At 40.2% G+C, this 19,047-nt stretch overlaps 4 protein-coding genes across 7 annotated transcripts; 1 reads left to right on the forward strand and 3 right to left on the reverse strand.

Moving 5' to 3' along the window:
* Positions 1-366: 366 nt before the first annotated feature.
* cunh1orf123 (chromosome unknown C1orf123 homolog) lies at positions 367-2,756 on the reverse strand. Of its 2 annotated transcripts, none has more exons than XM_022755233.1 (8): positions 2,715-2,756; positions 2,538-2,621; positions 2,005-2,061; positions 1,745-1,823; positions 1,613-1,644; positions 1,221-1,298; positions 906-971; positions 367-674 (listed from the first exon to the last, which is right to left on the reverse strand). In XM_022755233.1, exons 1-8 carry the CDS (start codon positions 2,718-2,720, stop codon positions 597-599), a joined length of 480 nt encoding a protein of 159 aa, XP_022610954.1. In that variant the 5' UTR covers positions 2,721-2,756; the 3' UTR covers positions 367-596. The 2 variants fall into 2 exon arrangements, with proteins under 2 accessions (XP_022610954.1, XP_022610953.1); XM_022755232.1 differs by having other exon boundaries at positions 1,745-1,826.
* Positions 2,757-4,500: 1,744 nt separating this feature from the next.
* Positions 4,501-9,383, reverse strand: LOC111228868 (uridine-cytidine kinase 2-B). The gene is made up of 7 exons (XM_022754969.1): positions 9,273-9,383; positions 7,010-7,169; positions 6,225-6,321; positions 5,854-5,996; positions 5,473-5,570; positions 5,071-5,119; positions 4,501-4,780 (listed from the first exon to the last, which is right to left on the reverse strand). Exons 1-7 carry the CDS (start codon positions 9,375-9,377, stop codon positions 4,644-4,646), a joined length of 789 nt encoding a protein of 262 aa, XP_022610690.1. The 5' UTR covers positions 9,378-9,383; the 3' UTR covers positions 4,501-4,643.
* A 295-nt stretch (positions 9,384-9,678) lies between these two features.
* Positions 9,679-16,134, forward strand: LOC111228945 (aldehyde dehydrogenase family 9 member A1-B-like). 3 transcript variants are annotated; one of them, XR_002665384.1, is made up of 13 exons: positions 9,679-9,780; positions 9,942-10,157; positions 10,944-11,089; positions 11,349-11,478; positions 11,894-12,028; positions 12,813-13,009; positions 13,267-13,407; positions 13,550-13,738; positions 13,824-13,911; positions 14,146-14,287; positions 14,637-14,749; positions 15,115-15,939; positions 16,073-16,134. XR_002665384.1 is itself a non-coding variant. In XM_022755063.1 (12 exons), exons 2-12 carry the CDS (start codon positions 9,980-9,982, stop codon positions 15,207-15,209), a joined length of 1,554 nt encoding a protein of 517 aa, XP_022610784.1. In that variant the 5' UTR covers positions 9,679-9,780; positions 9,942-9,979; the 3' UTR covers positions 15,210-15,965. The 3 variants fall into 3 exon arrangements, 2 of the variants coding, with proteins under 2 accessions (XP_022610784.1, XP_022610785.1); XM_022755063.1 differs by lacking the exon at positions 16,073-16,134 and having other exon boundaries at positions 15,115-15,965; XM_022755064.1 differs by lacking the exons at positions 13,267-13,407; positions 16,073-16,134 and having other exon boundaries at positions 15,115-15,965.
* On the reverse strand, positions 16,043-18,574 carry LOC111228901 (HORMA domain-containing protein 1-like). Its single transcript, XM_022755012.1, has 12 exons — positions 18,524-18,574; positions 18,147-18,291; positions 17,676-17,739; positions 17,513-17,549; positions 17,352-17,372; positions 17,243-17,269; positions 17,083-17,150; positions 16,844-16,992; positions 16,503-16,747; positions 16,357-16,393; positions 16,238-16,278; positions 16,043-16,093 (listed from the first exon to the last, which is right to left on the reverse strand). The coding sequence occupies exons 1-12, from the start codon at positions 18,572-18,574 to the stop codon at positions 16,043-16,045; spliced, it is 936 nt and encodes a 311-aa protein (XP_022610733.1).
* Positions 18,575-19,047: the final 473 nt, after the last annotated feature.

The raw sequence follows: 19,047 nt of genomic DNA on the forward strand, positions 1-19,047 counted from the left end.
CTGGATATACATTGGATATATGCAATGAACTACAGTAAAACTTGATGCTTAAAAAAACTAATAATTTTTTGGATTCAAAGCTAAATATATTTCATTTGAATAAATAATGAATGCTATCTTTCAACCACTTATCAATGCACTTTCAATTAGCACAACTGGATAGGTCAACACAACTTGCTGATGACTTGGTGGAGTGTGTGGAGATACGCCACATTGCTCTCCTCCTCAACAAACTAGTTCTCCTATAGGCCCCTATATGTGTTCAAGTACTAAGTTACTTATTCCATACAAAACATCTTCCAAATATCATTTAATGCTAATGAGGGAGTGAAAGCAAAGAAAAACCTCAACTCAAAATTTTCACCCTTCAATTTTATTGAGGCAGTGAAAAAAAGCCTTGTCTGTTGAGTACGATGATCAATCCGTCTGTGTGGACGACCAGTGCTTTTAATCCACCTCTCTTAATGTTCATCATCAACCAAACCAAACCAAACCACCTCAGCGTCAGAAGCATCCTAATTGTCAGGAAACAGGTCTGAAGATGTTTGACCATAGTGTTCATTTGCCCCACCTCTGAGGCTCAGCACACGATGACATCAGCACTTGATGAACTGGTGTGTGACCTCATATATCCCCACCGACTCCCTGACTTTCTCATCGTAGTCTGTCCAGTCCTGAAACGTTCAAAACATGGGTTTGTTACTGAAAGTCAAGTAGATGAATGAAACAGTCTTTAACAAAATAACTACTGAAATTCACTCACTCATCACCCAGTGAGGATATCCAAGAACACAGTATCAAAGGTTGAAATCCTATTTCGAGTCAAACATTCCCTAAAAAGTGAACTCTTGTGCAATGAACAAACTGTTATATTCTGAGGGACCAGTTGTTCCCACTGCACTTACTTTTTCTTGTAGGTTGATTTCAGGAAACAGCGTCCCTGACTCTGCTCCTTCTGCAGCAAAGCCAGCCTGCAGGAGGAAATTGGGAAGAGTCACAAGCGTAATGCCAGCAAAAAGGGACAGGCACAACTAAATGTTATTCATTTCCCCTGAGCAGCAGGACAAAATGTTAACTATGAAAAAGGAAGGTTAAAAACTTACGCATTGTGCATTTAATGCTACAAACACACACACACACACACACACACACACACACACACACACACACACACACACACACACACACAGTAAAACCCTTGTTCAAACAAAGCCTCTCACTTGTGGTTGGAAGTCAACGGGCTCCAGACCTCGACACTCAAACTGCACCATTGTTTTGAAGCTTTCGCTGTCATCGGCCTTCAACCCCACAAACAAACAGCATTAGACACAGACAGACAAACTAACGTTATTAGTGTATAAGTAACATTATTTGGATGTTGCCTAATGCATTTACATCAGCAGTAATTGCCTAAAAGCGTAAACCCGTCTAAAAAGATGATTCAATTGAAAAGATCTGCCATCTGCCATGCTTTCGACTGGCAGCTACAATGTACAGTATGTTGGGAGTAGCTGACTGCAATACAGACGCACTGGAGATAAAATAATTATGTATTCTGTGTAGACTGTCAGACTGCATGAAAACAAGGTGCAGGTACAGGATGTTTGCTTACATTATAAGCCTTGATTGTGTCTCCCAGGATATCTGTAAGGAAACAATTGTCATATTACACTTCCACCAGGGTTCAGGGTTTTTACCTCAAAAAATGCAGACTAAATGAGTCAAATGGCATGTCAGCTCGTACCAATTGAATTTTCCCTGGAACAAAGTTTACACCTCTGCACCATGCTGGCACTGCCTCTTCCTCCTTTGACCGGCACACTCTCCTGTGGAAATATTTAGAAATAAAAAAGAAAAAGAAAACACAAAAGGGGTTTTGGGTTTTGGGAAAATAAAAAAAAAAAAAAAAAAATTTTAAATTGGTGGGGGGGTGGGTTTTTTTTTGTTTTTTTTTTAACAAAATCTGGTAAATTTTACTGGCACAAAGATGCTTTTTATTCTTACCACTAGGGTTATATACTGCCATTTATCTGGGATCTCGCCACAGTTCCCACACTTCAGCTAAATCAAGAGGAAAAGACAAAAAATACTTGTATTAGTAAGACAGCAAGAGGAGGAAGGGTGTAACACATCCCAGGCAGGAAAAGAAAAATTGCAAAGTGATATTTGGCCTGCAATGTTGTAGTTCACCTGGAAAGGCATAAGAAGAGGTGGAAGCTGGGCTGTACACTTTTATAAATTATCAATTTTATCAGAGGTTGGTACATTTGTGCCAAATTCTTACCAAACTCGTACAATTCACAATCTAAGTATCAGTCGGTGCATGGTGAGTAGTAAACAGTGCATCAACATAATTTACATTAGCACTGTTTACACGTCTCCTTAAAGAGGCGTTTAAGTCAGTACCTTTCCTCTACGAACAAGCATGATTAAATTATCACCACTACTGAGCAAACATAGAAAATAAGCTGATATGGTAATGTATAGATGTGTAGGTAAAGAAGTGAAGTAGCATGCTAGCTTGACAGCCATCCCACCTTCAGAAACCAGCGGAAGTCGTCGCCCAGCGGTCTCACGTTGGTGACATTCTCCAGAGTGGCTTTAAACTGGAGCCCGAATTTCTGTCATGCATAAGGAAAAGGTTAGCACTGAATCAAATCATTAGCTACACTGCCTTACAGTCTACACCAGATACATGTAGCAGCAATACATACCACCATCTTGAAACCTCCCCACTGACAACTTTCCCTGCTGCGTTCAGGTACTCCTCGTATATTCTGACTACCGCAAAGTCATGATGGACTAGTTTTGCTTTTTCTGATGGCGTTAGCGACCTGGTAAAGTAGTTAGTGATGTGGTAAAGTATAAGTGGGGTTTTCGGTCTGTTCTTATTTGTTTATTTATTTGAAAGACTATCTTGCACAGTTTTGCTTTTTCAAATAATTGTTAGGTTTCAAGTCGACTACACGCACCCAAATGTCACATATCTGTCAGCGGAACTGGAGCGGTCAGCTGCGCCATCTAGTGGACATACTGGGAGGAAACTGAATGACCTACTAATGCTTATGGTTATTTTACAGAGATGCCGTCATGGCCATGTCTTTGTTCGCACCCATACATGTAAATGTCACAAAAGCACACTATTCACAGACTTTGCACAAATAATCAAACGCTTATAACAGACACTCTGGGTCGGTTTTGGTTTATTGATCATTTATCAACTGAGGACGTCATATAAATCATCCAAAAAAAAAACCCACCAAGCCAATTCAACAGCCATACCGTACAAATCTCATGGTACAAATCATTCATTCAATTGCACTATACACAACAAATACAGCACATGGGATACTAAATTGATTCAACAGTTTTTTATTGTAACCTTATGTTGAGTGGAAACTGGGTTTTGGTGCAGATACTTGCTGTACATGCTAACCTGAGGCAACTTTGCAGAGGCATTGCGGTGGGTCTTTGTGGTTATTTGCCACACCTGGATTAACTGATATTGCTGTGGCATTGAGCACCCTCATCACATATTTTCCTGGCGTTTCAAAGTAAAATTAGTATAACCAACCTGAGAGTACACCTCATATCTTAAATCTTAATGAACATAGCTGATTCTGTCATGCAAATGCTGGCAAAACCTCTTAAAAAAAAAAAAAAAAAAATCAGGAAAATTTAGTTAATTATATACCAAATTTGACTACCTTCTCATGTAACAAAAATTCTGTAATTAAAAGAAGCAGTGGATGTATTAATAAGTTTTCACAGCAGCAGTCAATACGCATGATTAGGCTGTTAATTAGAGGGGACAAACATCCCAAAAATGTAGCAATACCAACAATACTGGATTCAGTTAATACATTAATTAAACCGTCCAACTTTTGGCTTCACTGATGTGGCAGTCACATAATTCTGCACGTGACAATCTGTACTGAAAAACGGTAGTGTGTTTCTGCTGCTGCAGACATCATAAACTACTGATGAGGTGGACACTTAAGTGTAGTAAACAGGCTTCTTGTGTAACACATTACACTAAACAATACAATGAGACAACTTAAACAGAAAAGAAAAGGGTAGAAAACATTGCCAAGATTGTCAGAACAAACACAGAGTGCAATCCTGGTTTGTTCAACTCGTCTTCCAATCCACATCCTTCTCGTTTGGAAACCACCCAAACATTTATCAGACTCCCCAACAATCAGGGATTCAAGTTTTATCTGACATTAAAAAATAAAAAAGGTTTCCCCTCTTTTATTTGTTGTTGGCATGAATTTACATGGAGCAGCAAGGAAAACAAAGAAAAAAAAAGAAAAAAAGAAAAAAAAAAAAAAACAACAACAACAATGCAATGTGGGAGGAAAAATACATGGGGTCATTTTTAACCCATGGTCTCATCACAAGAATAACAACTTCTGGTCTGCCCTCCTGACAAAAATCTGGATTCCTTGTTCACAATGAAAGTAACTAATAACAAGAGTAGTTGTTATAATAATAATAATAATAATAATAATAAAAGGCATTTCAATTCTTTTTGCATCTCTTTTTTTTTTCCCTCTCTTAAATACAGTGATTCCAACAGGCATTATTTACAGCGCAACCACCACACCCTTCTCCGGCCTGTGAAGAGAGGGGTGACGAAGTCAATGAGGTCGGCTGCTGGACTCTGAGGTCCGCCGCTGACGGTGAGTACTGTGGCCATTCATGCAGCCATTGTGATGCTTGCTAAGACCGCCGTTCAGAATGTCTTGGATGTGCTGTACTATCAAGTTGATGGCCACTGTGGGGAGAGAACAAGAGATGGTTACAGAGACTGATGCAGCAGAACCAGAGATATCGTCTTTATTTCACACATTATTCTTCCTCGTCAAAACCTGGTGCCTATATTACCCACGATGCCATTACACTACCAACAGATTTGGGTGGGTTCTGCTAGTAGCGGCTAATGAGCGGACAACAGAGGTCTGGATACCCCTTTAGCGCAACACCTGACAAGGCGTAGAGAGAAGCGTTTCCAGATCTGTCCAACACAAATGCAAAGTCTGTTTGATATAATCACTCAGGTCTTACCAAGGTTATCTGCTCCTCGTGGAATAATCACATCTGCATACTTCTTTGTCTGGCAAAAATAAAGAAAAAAGGTTAAAAAAAAATGCTCAAGTCACCAAACAGACAACATTTTTGTCATGCTCACATCTGTGCTGTACAATAGAGTCAGACTGATATTTGGGAGCTTCAAAAGTGTTTTCACATTTTAGACAAGGATCCTTTAAATTTGATTCTAAAGGGATTGTGATCAAGATATGTACTGGCAGGACACCGTTTCTTTATCACCTCAAATACAACTATGACCTTTTCTATGCTGCAATTTTTTGTTGCATATTAAGAATTTGTGTTGGGCTAAAACTGGCTGGTGTGTCAGTCGGACTCTGGTGCACAGCCACAGATTAGCAAGTTAGGAACGCCACTTACTGGTAAACAGAACTCCTCGAAAGCCGGTTTCACAAAGGTGATGTACTGAGCCAGCACTTGCTCGAGCTCCCTTCCACGCTCACTGATGTCTCTTAAAACTAAAAGAGAGAAAGCACACAAAAACAATGGTCAATATAAATAACAGCCATAACATACAAAAAAAGCCCACACTAGTATTCACTGCCTGTATTTGATGGTGACTTGGGAGAACCTACACTTCTGGAAAGATTTTCCTGATGCAAAAAAAAAAAAAAATAAATAAAAATGTACTTGAGTCTTTTATTAACAAAACTTGGATTACCTTGGTTAATCTCTTAAAATTAGTACACTTAAATTAGGAGGTGCACTGTTCTACAGTTGTTACAAGCTCTGGCTACACACCTCGGCGTGAGAGCCGTGTGTCTGGATCTGTGTCAACAAACAGCTTCATCTGGAACAGATCTCTGATTTCCTGTGAGTAGAACATGAGGATACCCTCAAACAGGACCACATCAGCCGGATACACCGTAACAAACTCCTCTTTCCTGGAATGATACACAAATAAAGGTTTCTCCTTTCTGTCAGTCATTATATTCAGACATAATGTCATGCAAATTTAAACTGGTTACAGTAAAGTTATAAGCCAAATCTTAGGATCAGGAACCTGTTTATCATGACATGTAATTGTAGTGCAAGTGTCTACTCTGCAGAGAAAGCATAATGATGGGTGATGCCAAACAATTCATGAACAGGAAACCAACAGAGGTGCTCACCTGGAATGAGTGACAAAGTCATAAAGTGGTATCTGAACAGTCTTCCCCTGCAGGATCTGTCTGAGTGTTTGCATGATGAGCTCATTGTCAAAGGCATCTGATGACAAGAAAAGGCAATGTTGTGACCTTAATGGGATGTCATATTACTTAACCCCTGCTACACCAGCCTACTGTGCCCCTAAGGACACGTGTGACCCCCCCCCCCACACTAGACCTTTGATAACGCAGGGAATCCCTTTTGAGTTACACGTGTTGGGTTCAGTCTCTGAGCCACAGAGCAGCTGCCTTCAACAGAGGCCTGCTGACTCTGGGGTTTTAAAATCAGCCGAGAGAGGATGCAGGGGTAAGAGGGGCCAATGTCAGACTCCAAAAATGGAGTTTATGCTTCTGCCAGGAATCTTTTGAGAAAATTATCCACATAGCAGCAAAGCATGCTGTAGAACCCAAGCCCGTTTTAAACTTCGTTTTATATCATTTTGGAAATTTGGTTTTTACTATCTGCAAGTTACTGCCACCCGAGCCTTCATTTTTAATATGTGTAACCAATGATCTGTTTACATACGTTAGTTTACGTTTAGTTTACAAAGCTAGGTATGTGGAGAATTTCAAAACCACACAGCCACAGTGAAACTCCACTTACAGATTAAGTAGCACATGAATACCCCCCTTTAGGTCACTCAAATCTGTGCAATGAGTAGCAAACGTATGCCTCCTGCAAGCTAGCTGAGCTGCTGTACCCAGCATGGTGCATGAGCCGTGCCACCCACTATCCTGTGTTATCGTACCTGGATGATCAAAGTTGAACTGGCCCTTTCCTGCCTTGGCTTTCTGCTCTGGAGTCAGCACCTTGTAGAAGCTGTCCTGGCTGAGAATGGCCACCTGCCGCTGGTGGTGGTCGATCTTGTTCTGCCCCAGCAGCTCCATAATTTTCTCACATACTGACGACTGCAGAAACAGAGAAAAAGAAAAAAAGAGTAGGTCAACAGATGGATAAATTGAGTGATAGAGTACTGACAGTGTAAATACATGGGAGTTAATAAATATTCATGGGCAAAAGGTTAAATTTAAAAAAAAAAAACAAAAAAAAAAACACAGCAACACCAGTGCCAGTACATGAGAAAAAATCTGTTTCAATTCAGTCTAAATACAACAAAATTGATACTTGATACTGTATTAAACCCAGAGTCACACTTAACCTAGATATTAGGGTGGGTGGATAATCTCCCACCCCCTATGAGGTCAATGGCCCACCGTGCTTGTCCTCACTGACCTTGCCAACTAAATGAATCTCATGCCCAGTGCTGACTGGGCATTCCTCAGCTGTGCTGCTTTTGTGTTCATGAAATTATGCTCCAATGAATTTGGACGCCCCCACTCGGCAGCTCAAATGCAGAATTTTGAGCTACGAGGGCCTTACTTTGAAAACACCACAGATCCAAACTACAGTGATATTTAGTGGTGCAATCCACAGCATCAGCCAATAAGCATGACTGTCAATAAGATGATTATCTGATTAGTCTTTTTTAAAGAAATCCATAAATATTCTGAAAATCCTAAGTTATTTATAAAGGAAAGTCCAAATATTTGCTGTTTCACTTTGACAAATGTCAACACCTGACATGTCACTGTAAAATAACTTCAGGGGTTTGACTGTTGGCTCTAGCCACTCCATGGGTATTATCCATTCATTTATTTATTTATTTACCAATAACTTATAATATTAAAATTGTCAGCAAAACTACTGTTGTATCTATTAGTGGTAGAACAAAGATACGTTTTGTATTTAACAAGAAAAGCTGATCCATCCTGATCACGCATCAGCAGTGAGGCTGATGAAAATACAAAACAATCTGCATTGCTGCCTGGCTGAGCTGGGGGTGGGGGGTGCCTTCAGACAAGGAGGCTTAAAATTACATCACCCGATTCATGAAAAGAGGATGATATCACGACCAGTGAAGCGGTCACTAACTTATCAATTAATTCTAACTGTTGGTCTAACCAGACATCAAAACACTACAGGCAACCAGTGCCACCTCGGCTGTGGTTCTCCAAGAAAGATTTTCAGTTCAATCTCAAGTGCCACTCGCGATCCGGTTCACAACAAAGAAATCTAGTGACGTCTTCAAAAAATATCCAAGTCTTTTCTCTGGAACAAGGGATCAGAGCCAGCGCGCTGCTGCCGTCAGTTAGTTCCTGCAACCAGTTAGTCACTGCCCACACAGCAGTAAGTTCGGGTAAAAGGAAATACAAGGAGGTTATAAATATACTTGTTAAAACAATGGTCGGTTTGTGTTTAAGTTGATTTCGTCTAATGTTACACTACGGTAAACCAGATTTTATTGTTTTATAATGGTCTTCTATTAGCAATCGAACAAAGGGGCGTGGGGGCGAAATTTTCCGAGCTGCTGTTTTTCCCGCTGGCGCCTCTGTCCGTTGTCATTCATTACACCAAATGTAGGTTACCCATATTTACAGTGAGCGGTTACCCCAGGTCATTCAAACTAAAATAGATTTAACCTTATACAACTGGTATTGATCCTAATAATTAAATATTGAGCTCCCATCTTATCATGATTATGCTATTATAAACAGGGAGCAAATGTGATTGGCAATGTTTACATACACAGTCTAGCTACCCCTGGGGCAACCTATTGTCTAGCGCACCCGGCGATGCTAGGCTAGCACGTGATGGAATTTAGCTAGGCAGCGAACTGAGCTAAAACCAGTGATCTCCCTTCGTAGTCTAAAGGCAATCGGTCCTGCTAACGACTGCCATCCGGTACGAAAGGAAAACGCTACTGAACAAAAACGAAGTTCAGTACTACAGGCGGTGGACAAGCATGAGGAGTTAAACCGGTGCTAGCGGAGAGCTAGTGGTGGTTAAACAGATGATAGGACTGTCAATCAAACCTCAACGTTGCGTCGCTGAAGCCACGCGGTCAACTAGCACCCGGCTGCCCACCGGCAGCTGGCTCTGCCGTGTTTTTATTTAAAATTTAAACATGACAATTCGCGAAACCCGTCAAATTAGCTTAGTAGGGTACCAACCTTCCCACTGGCAGTGCCGCCGGAGACCCCGATGAGAAAAGGTTGGCGAATAATGTTGGTTTTCTCGCCACGGTCCTCTGGATGAACCTCACTGTCTCCGGCCATACTTGCAATGTGCCTTCTGAGCTGCTGAGCTGGACTATCATTGTGGCGGAGCTCCTCCCACGACACGAACGTTAGTGTCATATTCAGGCAATTTTGATTATATAAAAAAAAAATTGCATGTATTTTTATATGTGTTCGTTGTCATGGACACGGGGTTGATAATTAATTCGATTATGGATTTGTAAATATTATTTTGATTGTTGTTTGTGTGATTGACGGTGAAGTCATCCAATGACCTGTTACGCTCTGATGGCTGCCGGAATTCAGCTAAGTGCGTACTGTATTTGTCCCGCCTCCTGGTTGAGCCTCAGCAAAATAAAGTGGGGTCAACTGAACGTTACATTAACAGTTAAATTACTGTTCTTTATCTTCAAAAGCGCATTGAAAGTGAAGACTCCTGTAGGTACGTGTATCACCAAGACTTCTTCAATACAATCGTGAAACATCACAAATATAATGACAAGTCGAAGAAAAGTAGCGAGCGTTAACAGTTTTGCTAATGTTGTTTTGCTTTAATGAAGTGACATCGTTGCGCGATATTAACCTGCATATTGTGTTTTGCAGTTATCGGCTAAACTTAAAGAAACAGGGCCATTTTGAGTATGCTCCAGAGGCTCGCTCTGTCCCTGCGGCGGCCCCATGCCGCTCCTCTCGCGCCCGGGTTAAGGTTTGTCTCCTCGGGCTCAGTGAACGTCACCGTCCCGCTAAACTTCTGGGCTGGGAAGAGAAGGACGAGCCAACACAAATGCAACAAGGAAATTGTTTATGAACCTGCAACAGGTAAACCATACAATCATTTAATACTAAAACAAAACCGGTCTGTCTTTTGATATTACTGGCACTGTCTCTGAACTGGACTTTGGACATTGCTGTGTGAAGATGTCTGTGTGGTGATCTCTGGCCCAATAAAACAATGTCAGACATTTTGATCTGAAAGTATTCTATTTGTCTTTCTGCATAATACAGTTTCTAAATTTGACATTTAGTTATTTAAGTAAAGTAAACTATGTAGGCATGCTGTTTTTCAGCCACATGCTCCTTCACTTGCTGATTCATATAATGATTATCCATATTGTCACACATGGACACTTCCATATGCAACCGGTTTTGTTGCTCCTGAGCAACTTTAGAGAAGCAGAACCAAGACATATTACCATATCCATAGCTATTACAGCCTGCCAAGTACCAAGTGCATTGTCATTCTCATTCATTTTAAGGCTCTTTTTGGCTCGGTTCCCAGCTTTAATTCAGACATCTTAACTCACAGCCCGTGTGCAGCCCACCATTCTGGCACAATGATGCTGCTTATCTTTTGGCCACCGTCACTGGAAATGAAACCTCCAACTCAGTGTAAACGTCACACTAAACTCAGTGTGTCACAGCCTGTAGCCTACAGGCCTAGATGTAATTTCCTTCTCTATTGAAGGATGACTCACACTGAATCAGTACTAACTAAATGAACATGAAAAGTGAGATGGCTTTGCCGAATCGAAATTGTAACCTGTTGGTTTTTTTACATATTTAACCCATGTTCTTTGTTGTTGTCACCTTTGTTTCACATTCAAGGGCGAGTCTTGTGCCATTTGGAGCCGTGTGGTGCTTTGGATGTCGATCAGGCTATGAAGGCCGCAAAGTCGGCCTTTGGCCATTGGAGCAAGATGTCTGGGATGGAGAGGGCAAGGATCATGATAGAAGCTGCCCATATCATTGAGGTGTTCATTCTGTGTGTTCATTTGTATTTTTGACAGTTGCAGAATAACTACGATGCTTAATAAGTTGCTCTATTTGTTATGATTAGTACAAATTCTATAATGAAACTCATTAGGGGATCATACAGTAGCTTATACCAAATTCATGAAAAGAGTTTCTTGAATGTTTATTACATCAAGTGTTGTTTCTACCCTAAAACAATTTATTATGTAATTTATTAAATATATGTATTTATTTATTTGCCCTGATTTTCGTGCACAGAGCAGGAGAGAGGAGATAGCTGAAATGGAGGTGGTCAACAATGGGAAGTCCATCACAGAGGCCCGTCTGGATGTGGACTCTGGCAGACTGTGTATAGAGTACTATGCAGGACTGGCCAGCACTCTGGCAGGTTGGTACAACCCTCACTTGTTAGTCGGGCGGCACAATTAATCAAAATATAATCAAACTTTTTTTTCCCCAAACTTTCATGTGGCAAATAAAATATCAGATAAGGGAATGGCAGCCATTTAACATAACATTATGAACTATGTGAACCAATCATATGATGAGCCTTTTAGCCCATTATATTACGTATGATGGATTTTATTTTTCAGATCAAATCAATTGAAATGATTAATCCTAAACACTGACAGGTATCACTATCATATGTCTTGGTAGAGGAAAAGACTTTCTGCCAAAAGTGTTTTGACATTTTCAGATATTTACAGTGTCATGTGTCTTTAAAAAAAACAAAAAAAAAACAAAACTTCACATTTTACCTGTTTATTTTTATCATGTTTATGCTTCTGTTTTCCGTCGTCAAGGCCAGCATGTGCAGCTGCCTGGAGGATCCTTTGCCTACACCCGCAGGGAGCCTTTGGGAGTCTGTGTTGGAATTGGTGCTTGGAATTATCCTTTTCAGATTGCTGCCTGGAAATCAGCTCCAGCCCTGGCCTGTGGTAACGGAGGCATCAATTATTACTGTTATTACACCTAATCTATTTCCTGTCAGGAAGGTTATGTCATTGGTGAGCCATGTTTGTTTATTTGTTATTTAGCAAGATATCGCAACATTACATTCAAGAATTCAATAAAACATGTTAAAACTATGGGCCAATGAAAACTTTCAGCAACAGTGCAGCAGTTTATAAAACATTTGACATATTGGCTCATAACTCATGAACAGTCAGACTTAATGCAGGGGGGAAACTTCATAGAAGAAACACTTTTCAAACTTTGCACATATGATAATGGATGAAGCTGAAAAAAGTTTTTTTTACCTTTTTTTGTGAATGTTTGTTAAATTCTTCTAGGTTTGGCTTATTTGAAATAAACTGCTGTAGCTTCTAAACATAGTGTCTAATTGCAGCCAAATTAAAATTACATTTACCCTGAGCGTTCCTTTAAGGTTTTAGGGCTCTTCACCTATAGATGGCACCAGAGCTACATGATGACTTTAAACAGCTCTGCTCCATTAGTCATGAGTCTCTTCTCATAACTCTGCACATTCTTTTATGTAACAAGCCTCAACTTTCATTTTAAGATTTGTCCCCAAAATCACAACTGCTGTCTACTGTCATGTGTATTTAATGGAAAACTGTATCTAGTTTAGAGAACTGTGTAGACTGAACATACAGCAAGTATAATCTGTGAGAGCTTTCTAGTTGGTTACAGGAAGGAAACAGTATGAGTCTAAATTGTCATTTGTTTTGTTTTTTTTCTTGTGTCTTTCATATAAAACAGGCAACTCCATGGTGTTCAAGCCGTCACCAGTGACACCTGTGACGGCAGTCATGCTGGCAGAGATCTATGCTAAGGCTGGAGCTCCAGAGGGGCTGTTCAACGTGGTGCAGGGCAGCCAGGACACCGGGAGCTTACTCTGCCACCACCCCGATGTGGCTAAGGTCTCCTTCACTGGGAGTGTGCCCACAGGAAAGAAGGTCAGTGTCATTATGGTAGAATTAAAAATGCTACAAACCCTGGGCTTTTCCTGGTTTTATTGGTTTTAGAGGTTAAATAAAGAAACACAACGCAATCATAAAACAGTACATACCTCTCATGATTCGGAATTGTTGATGTCAAGAGTTAGGATTTACAGAGGTGTTGTTAAAGATGTTAAGTCCTTACTTTTCTGCCCTAACATATAATGAGGTCAGAATAAATGATTGATATTCTTCCATGTGACATTAATGTATAGATAATGGAGATGGCATCCAGAGGGGTGAAACCCGTGACTCTGGAGCTTGGGGGGAAATCTCCTCTGCTCATCTTCCAGGACAGTGATCTGGAGAACGCTGTGAGGGGAGCTCTCATGGCCAATTTCCTTTCTCAGGGACAGGTGCTGTGCACTGACTTGGATATTTTATGTTGTATTTTCATATGCTGTCACATTATAGTATCTTTATCTGCTGACACTTAATAACTTTGTGTCCAATCTACACATGAAAGCGTATTATATGATTTGATCAAATGTGTCACAGGTCTGCAGCAACGGCACAAGGGTCTTTGTTCAGAAGGATATTCTGCCTGAGTTCGTGGAGGAGGTGGTGAAGAGGACCCAGGCGATAGAGATAGGGGACCCGCTGTTAGAGAGCACCCGAATGGGAGCACTGGTCAGCAAGCCACATCTAGAAAAAGTCCTGTCCTTTGTGGATCAGGCAAAGAAAGAGGTAAGACTCACAATGATTTACTTTTCTTTCCACTTTTGTACAGCAACTTAAATCTAGACTTTGGTGTGAACTGTACTGTTTGTAGGGAGCCACAGTGTTGTGTGGAGGTGAACTTTTTACCCCATCAGACCCCAAACTCAAAGGTGGATACTACATGACTCCATGTGTGTTGGGTAAGAGTTCAGTACATTCTTCTATAGATACAGCACATTCAGAAAATACACAGCCCTCTTTTTTTTTCTTACTCTTTGTTGTGGTGTGGAAAACTATTACCCCGGTTTCCAGTTCTGGCTGCAACACCACAATGTTTAGAATCTGTGGGATTCAGCACCATCTGAATACTGGACTGATCAGGTTGTCAGTGTTTCCACATACTACGTTCTGTCGTTTCTTTTCCCCACACACAGGTGACTGCACAGATGACATGACCTGTGTGAAGGAGGAGATCTTTGGTCCCGTCATGTCTGTTTTGTCCTTTGAAACAGAAGAGGAAGTGCTGTATAGAGCCAACAACACCACCATGGGTCTGGCTGCAGGAGTTTTCACCAGGTAAGTCTGTGATGAAACATCTAGGGAAAACTCACTGGCCAATAAATCTGATTTGTTTTTTGTAAACCACAAGAATGTATTTCCGAAGAGTCTGGAATTACGTGGATTTTGTCAAACCAACGACCTTTGATATGTCTCTGATAGATTTTTGTTCTTTTGTGCCTCGTTATCATCTCCTTCACTTGCATGGTCACCTCTTTACTCCTCATACTGACGGACGTTTCCACCTCCATATTAGTAGCAACTCACAACAAATGTTTTGGTCCAGTACACTATTGCTTTAATATTCTTTAAATGTGCACAGAACTAAATTAACGATTTTTAAAAACCTTTTGTTTCACGTCTGTAGGGATGTGAGGCGAGCCCATCGTGTGGTTGAAAACCTCAAGGCTGGTTCCTGTTTCATTAACAACTACAACATCACTCCCGTCGAGGTTCCCTTCGGAGGCTTCAAAATGTCAGGTACAGTCTTGCACGTAGACCGGGAGCCAAGCGTCGCTGGCAGATCATTATTTTTATTAACATCCTTTCAGTCTTGCTTGCAGCACTATAGGGTTATAATTTGTGACTTGCATCACCAGGACAGAGATTGCACCCATTAAGTTGTCCTGGCAACAGACCAATTTTGTTCTAAAACCAGGTTAGAATAGATGTTGTGAGTTATTTGATTGACCCAAGTCTAATTGTAGGGAATGCGCCTTTGAGATTGTGCTCCCTTGTTTACTTTCAGTAGCTGAAGTACTTCCTAATTTAAAAACCTAGCTTCACTGCTATCCAGTCACAGGAAGTGGAAGTGGAAGTAAATTTATAATCCTTACATTCACCAGGCATAGGGCGGGAGAATGGCCAGGTGACCATCGAACACTACTCCCAGCTAAAGACGGTGTTTGTGGAGATGGGCGATGTGGACAGTCTCTTCTAGGGAACGCACACAGAGGAGGAGGACGCTGTAACACTGAGCCAGAGACTGAAACAGATGGTCCGGACCAGGACGTCTCTTCCATCACTCGGGAAAACCAACAAACTTTAGCGTTCGAAAGTGATGAAGAAACAAGCCTCGATCAACGGGGCTCAAGTTGTCCGTCCTTCATGTGATTGTTGCCATGTTGTTCAATGTTGTGAAGGAAAATGTAAAACAATTCAAGGCAATGTGAGACAAATGTCTGTGGTTACGAAGCAGAATAGTGGCAATGTAACATTAGAATCAAAAACAAACATTATTGTCTGTGCCAAATGGATCTGCTCTAAGTATTTACTGAAGGTTGATTCTTTTCAGCCTCTCCAGCATAGATGAGTTGTATATTGTGATTCATGAGTTGCAATGCAGCAGTCTTGCCTTGCTGAATATTTTGCCACATACAGTGAGGTCCAAAAGGTCTGAGGGGAACGTGGTGCCCACTGTATGTGACAAAATATTCATCCAGTGAATGTAGAGGAGTTACATTTCTGTTAACAAAACAAAACAAAGTTTACAATCAAGTTTTATTTCTTAAAGAAAACGTAACAATATATTTTTATACACATGCAATACTAAAAAAATGAAGCACTTTTGAAGTTGTGAACGCTGTGTTGTTGTGTTGTTTAAATTAGAACTGACAACAACATTTTGCCTTTGTGGGAATTATCGACGGAACCTGACGGAAACTCATTTGGTAATCACATAAATTGTGACATAAACACTGTAAATATTACAATAAAATTAAGAAATTTTTCATGTATGTGTTTTCATTGCTGTCAGAGCACTTGTCTTGTTGGCTAAATTCTTCTTCTCTTCTTCCTGGACAGATTTTTGGCAGCTGCATGTTTCTAAGAAAGACACAAAAGATAATCACCTGTATAGTTTGCATTAGCTCTTATCACAATTCATTAGAAGCTCCAATGTGTCACGATTTTTAAAAACTTTCTATAACCTGTATACGCTACTATGATCATTCCTTTGTACATCTTTACCTTTGCCACAGGTCTGGTGGGTTTCTTGAACTGTGCAGACTCTGTTTAAAGGAAAGTCAACAGTGAATCACCTCAGATAAATCTCACAGTTTTGTAACAGCACCGGCACATTCACTCACCATCTTCAGAGGGCAGATCCTCCTCAGAATGCATTTTCTTACGAGGAGCCTGTAACCAAGTGTTTATAGGAGTAATAATAATAATGAGATTGAGAAGAGGAAGACACCAATGTGCATCAAATTATAAACCTCAATAATATAGAGACCAATATACTTTCTGGATCTACCTTGATCTCTGGAGGATTTTTCTGAGAAACCTGCTTGGTCTCCCTCAGGTGATTCTCTTCCTGAAGTTTCTCGAGCCGGTTTTGTTCTGCAGACACACGAACTTTCAAGCTGTGAAAGGCCGTCTCCACCTCACCCACCCTGAAGTGCACAGCCATGCCTTCAAACCACAGACTGTCACATTCACCCTCCTTGAAGCCTGGTGGTTGGTAGTCAGCAGGGGTGACTTTGAAAGGAGAGCAGGATGAGATGTTTTCATTATACAACCTAAAAAATGAAACTAGATTGTTAATTGATTGATTGATTAATCGTAATTACTTACTGTCATCGTAATAGTAGAGCTTCATGGTGAGGTAGACATTACTGGGAAGGGCATCCAGGTTCTGCATGAGCAGGAAGAGCTTCCTGATGAGCAGCACTGAGGCTCTCTTGGTGTCCTCCAATGTCACCTGCATCTCCACGTCATTGTTCCTGTAGTTTCAATAAGATTATATTGCTATCAACTCACCTGTGGAGGCTACATCCATGTGACAAATGCAAACACAGTATGTCTAACCAAACCTGAGTATGTCCATCCCTGGTCCCTTCTCAGTGTATCTGAATTTGAACTGATACGACTCGGTAATGCACTGCAAAAAGAGAAAAATAAATCTACGTGTTTCTTAATGTTGGTCAGACTGACATTTTAAAACATTTCATAGTATTTTAAGAGAGAACTTACGTTAGGTTCATCTGGATTGGTGTACACCTGGATTGCAATAACATACACAGTAAGCGTTTTTGCTCTATGTAAGCAATGTGTTAAATATAAATGCTGCTGGCTTACATACCCCAATGAACACAATCTGGAGCTGGTAAGAGGACAACATTGGATATTAGTAAAAGTAGATTAACAATGTATTGATTATATACACTGTATATAGTATTGATCAAAATGGCAGACCCGACAAAATATTACAAAGTCAAAATATTCATAGATGCATTAACTTACATATTGCTTCTCTATCGCATCAAAGCAGCCCATCATCCTGGAAAAGCAAGATTGAATGGGATAAATACATAAATTAGGGAAGTAAATTACCTTCAAGTGCCGGTTATTAGTGCAGATTTTCCATTTTAGTCCTGGAGCCTTAAGGCAGGAATATTATAATTACCATTTCACAACTTTGCTGGCACCACGCGTGTTGCAGTCTTCACGTAAAACTTTAATGCACAAATCTGGTAAAATGGCAAACAACAAATGACAAATTAAATGGCAATTAAAGATAGTAAAATGTGTCTTTACTCCTTGATAATCATATGATATCTAAAGGAGCCTATTTTAAAACTGTGTGTATTAGCAGTAAGTTTTCTGGATCTATGTGCCTGTTTTCAAAGTCTAAAAATATTGTTAGCCTAAAGTGAAATTATTATTTATAGTGGGTTTCCAAAATTGCAGTTATTACTGTAAAAGATCATTGTATTTTGTAATGAATGTGTTAAACAAATGCTGGTATAGATCCCATGAAGTGACCCACACATTAAAACCAATGATTTTCCTTAACCTTCCCTGTCTGGATTACGCGGTTCACGATTCCATGATATTACAAAAATGTACGTGACTTTTTGAGGAAACTTTTGTTCACCTTCCAGATATCTGGATCTGTAGGCATCCTCCGGGAAAATCCCCCTGAGATAGGTGATGGAGGAGACTGCCACAGCCATCATCCTCTTGACGAAGACGAGGGACTCTTGTTTGGTTTTTAGGTCGCTCAGGAATAATCCTGTCCACTTTAAAAAAAAAAAAAAAAGATACAGAAACGTTGTTTGAAAGGAGAAAACAATTTAGCTAATATTACAGCACGTTTGACTTTTACCTTAATGGACATGCGATGGCGCAATTAACTACCTTAAATATCTTATGGAACACGCAGAGAAAAATCAAGTCAAAGATTGACTCATAAGTTTGAGTAAATAACCACGTAAGGATTTTATCTTTATTAAATGTACGGTGTGTTCAAACCTCAGCAGTTTCCTCCTTGTTCTTCCTGAGGCACATCTTCCCTGCTGCCATTTTCCTCCTTCCAGTTGCTGAGGATTAGCTAGCTATGTATCACTGATGCTAACGAATAAACTAGCTAGCATAAATATTTAATCTCGGCTAATTCCAGATCAGCAACAAAATGAATGTCACTTTCCTCTTAAAACTAGTTTGATGATCTTGCTCAATGCGGTCAAAGAAGCCTGTTTCAATTCTGAACAGGCACAAACTTACTCAAACATTAAAGTTACTAAAACATTGGCCAGAACCAGGCAGATACTATGGTCTTGAGGTCAGTGTTTCCCGCCAAAAATGTGTCCCTAAATAATACTACTGTATACTGTACATAACTTATTGGAAGAGCATTTGTCCAAATTTTAGTTATAATAATATTAGTAAAAAAAAAATTTAAAAAAGGCGGAGAAGAACTGACATTTAAGTAACGGATAAAATAAACATTTTTTTACCTTCAACATTTCATCTTCAGAAACATAATTAATATGCAT

This window comes from Seriola dumerili, unplaced genomic scaffold (genome assembly GCF_002260705.1).
Source record: "Seriola dumerili isolate Sdu_G_001 unplaced genomic scaffold, Sdu_1.0 BDQW01000226.1, whole genome shotgun sequence".
NCBI classification, from domain to species: Eukaryota; Metazoa; Chordata; class Actinopteri; order Carangiformes; family Carangidae; genus Seriola; species Seriola dumerili.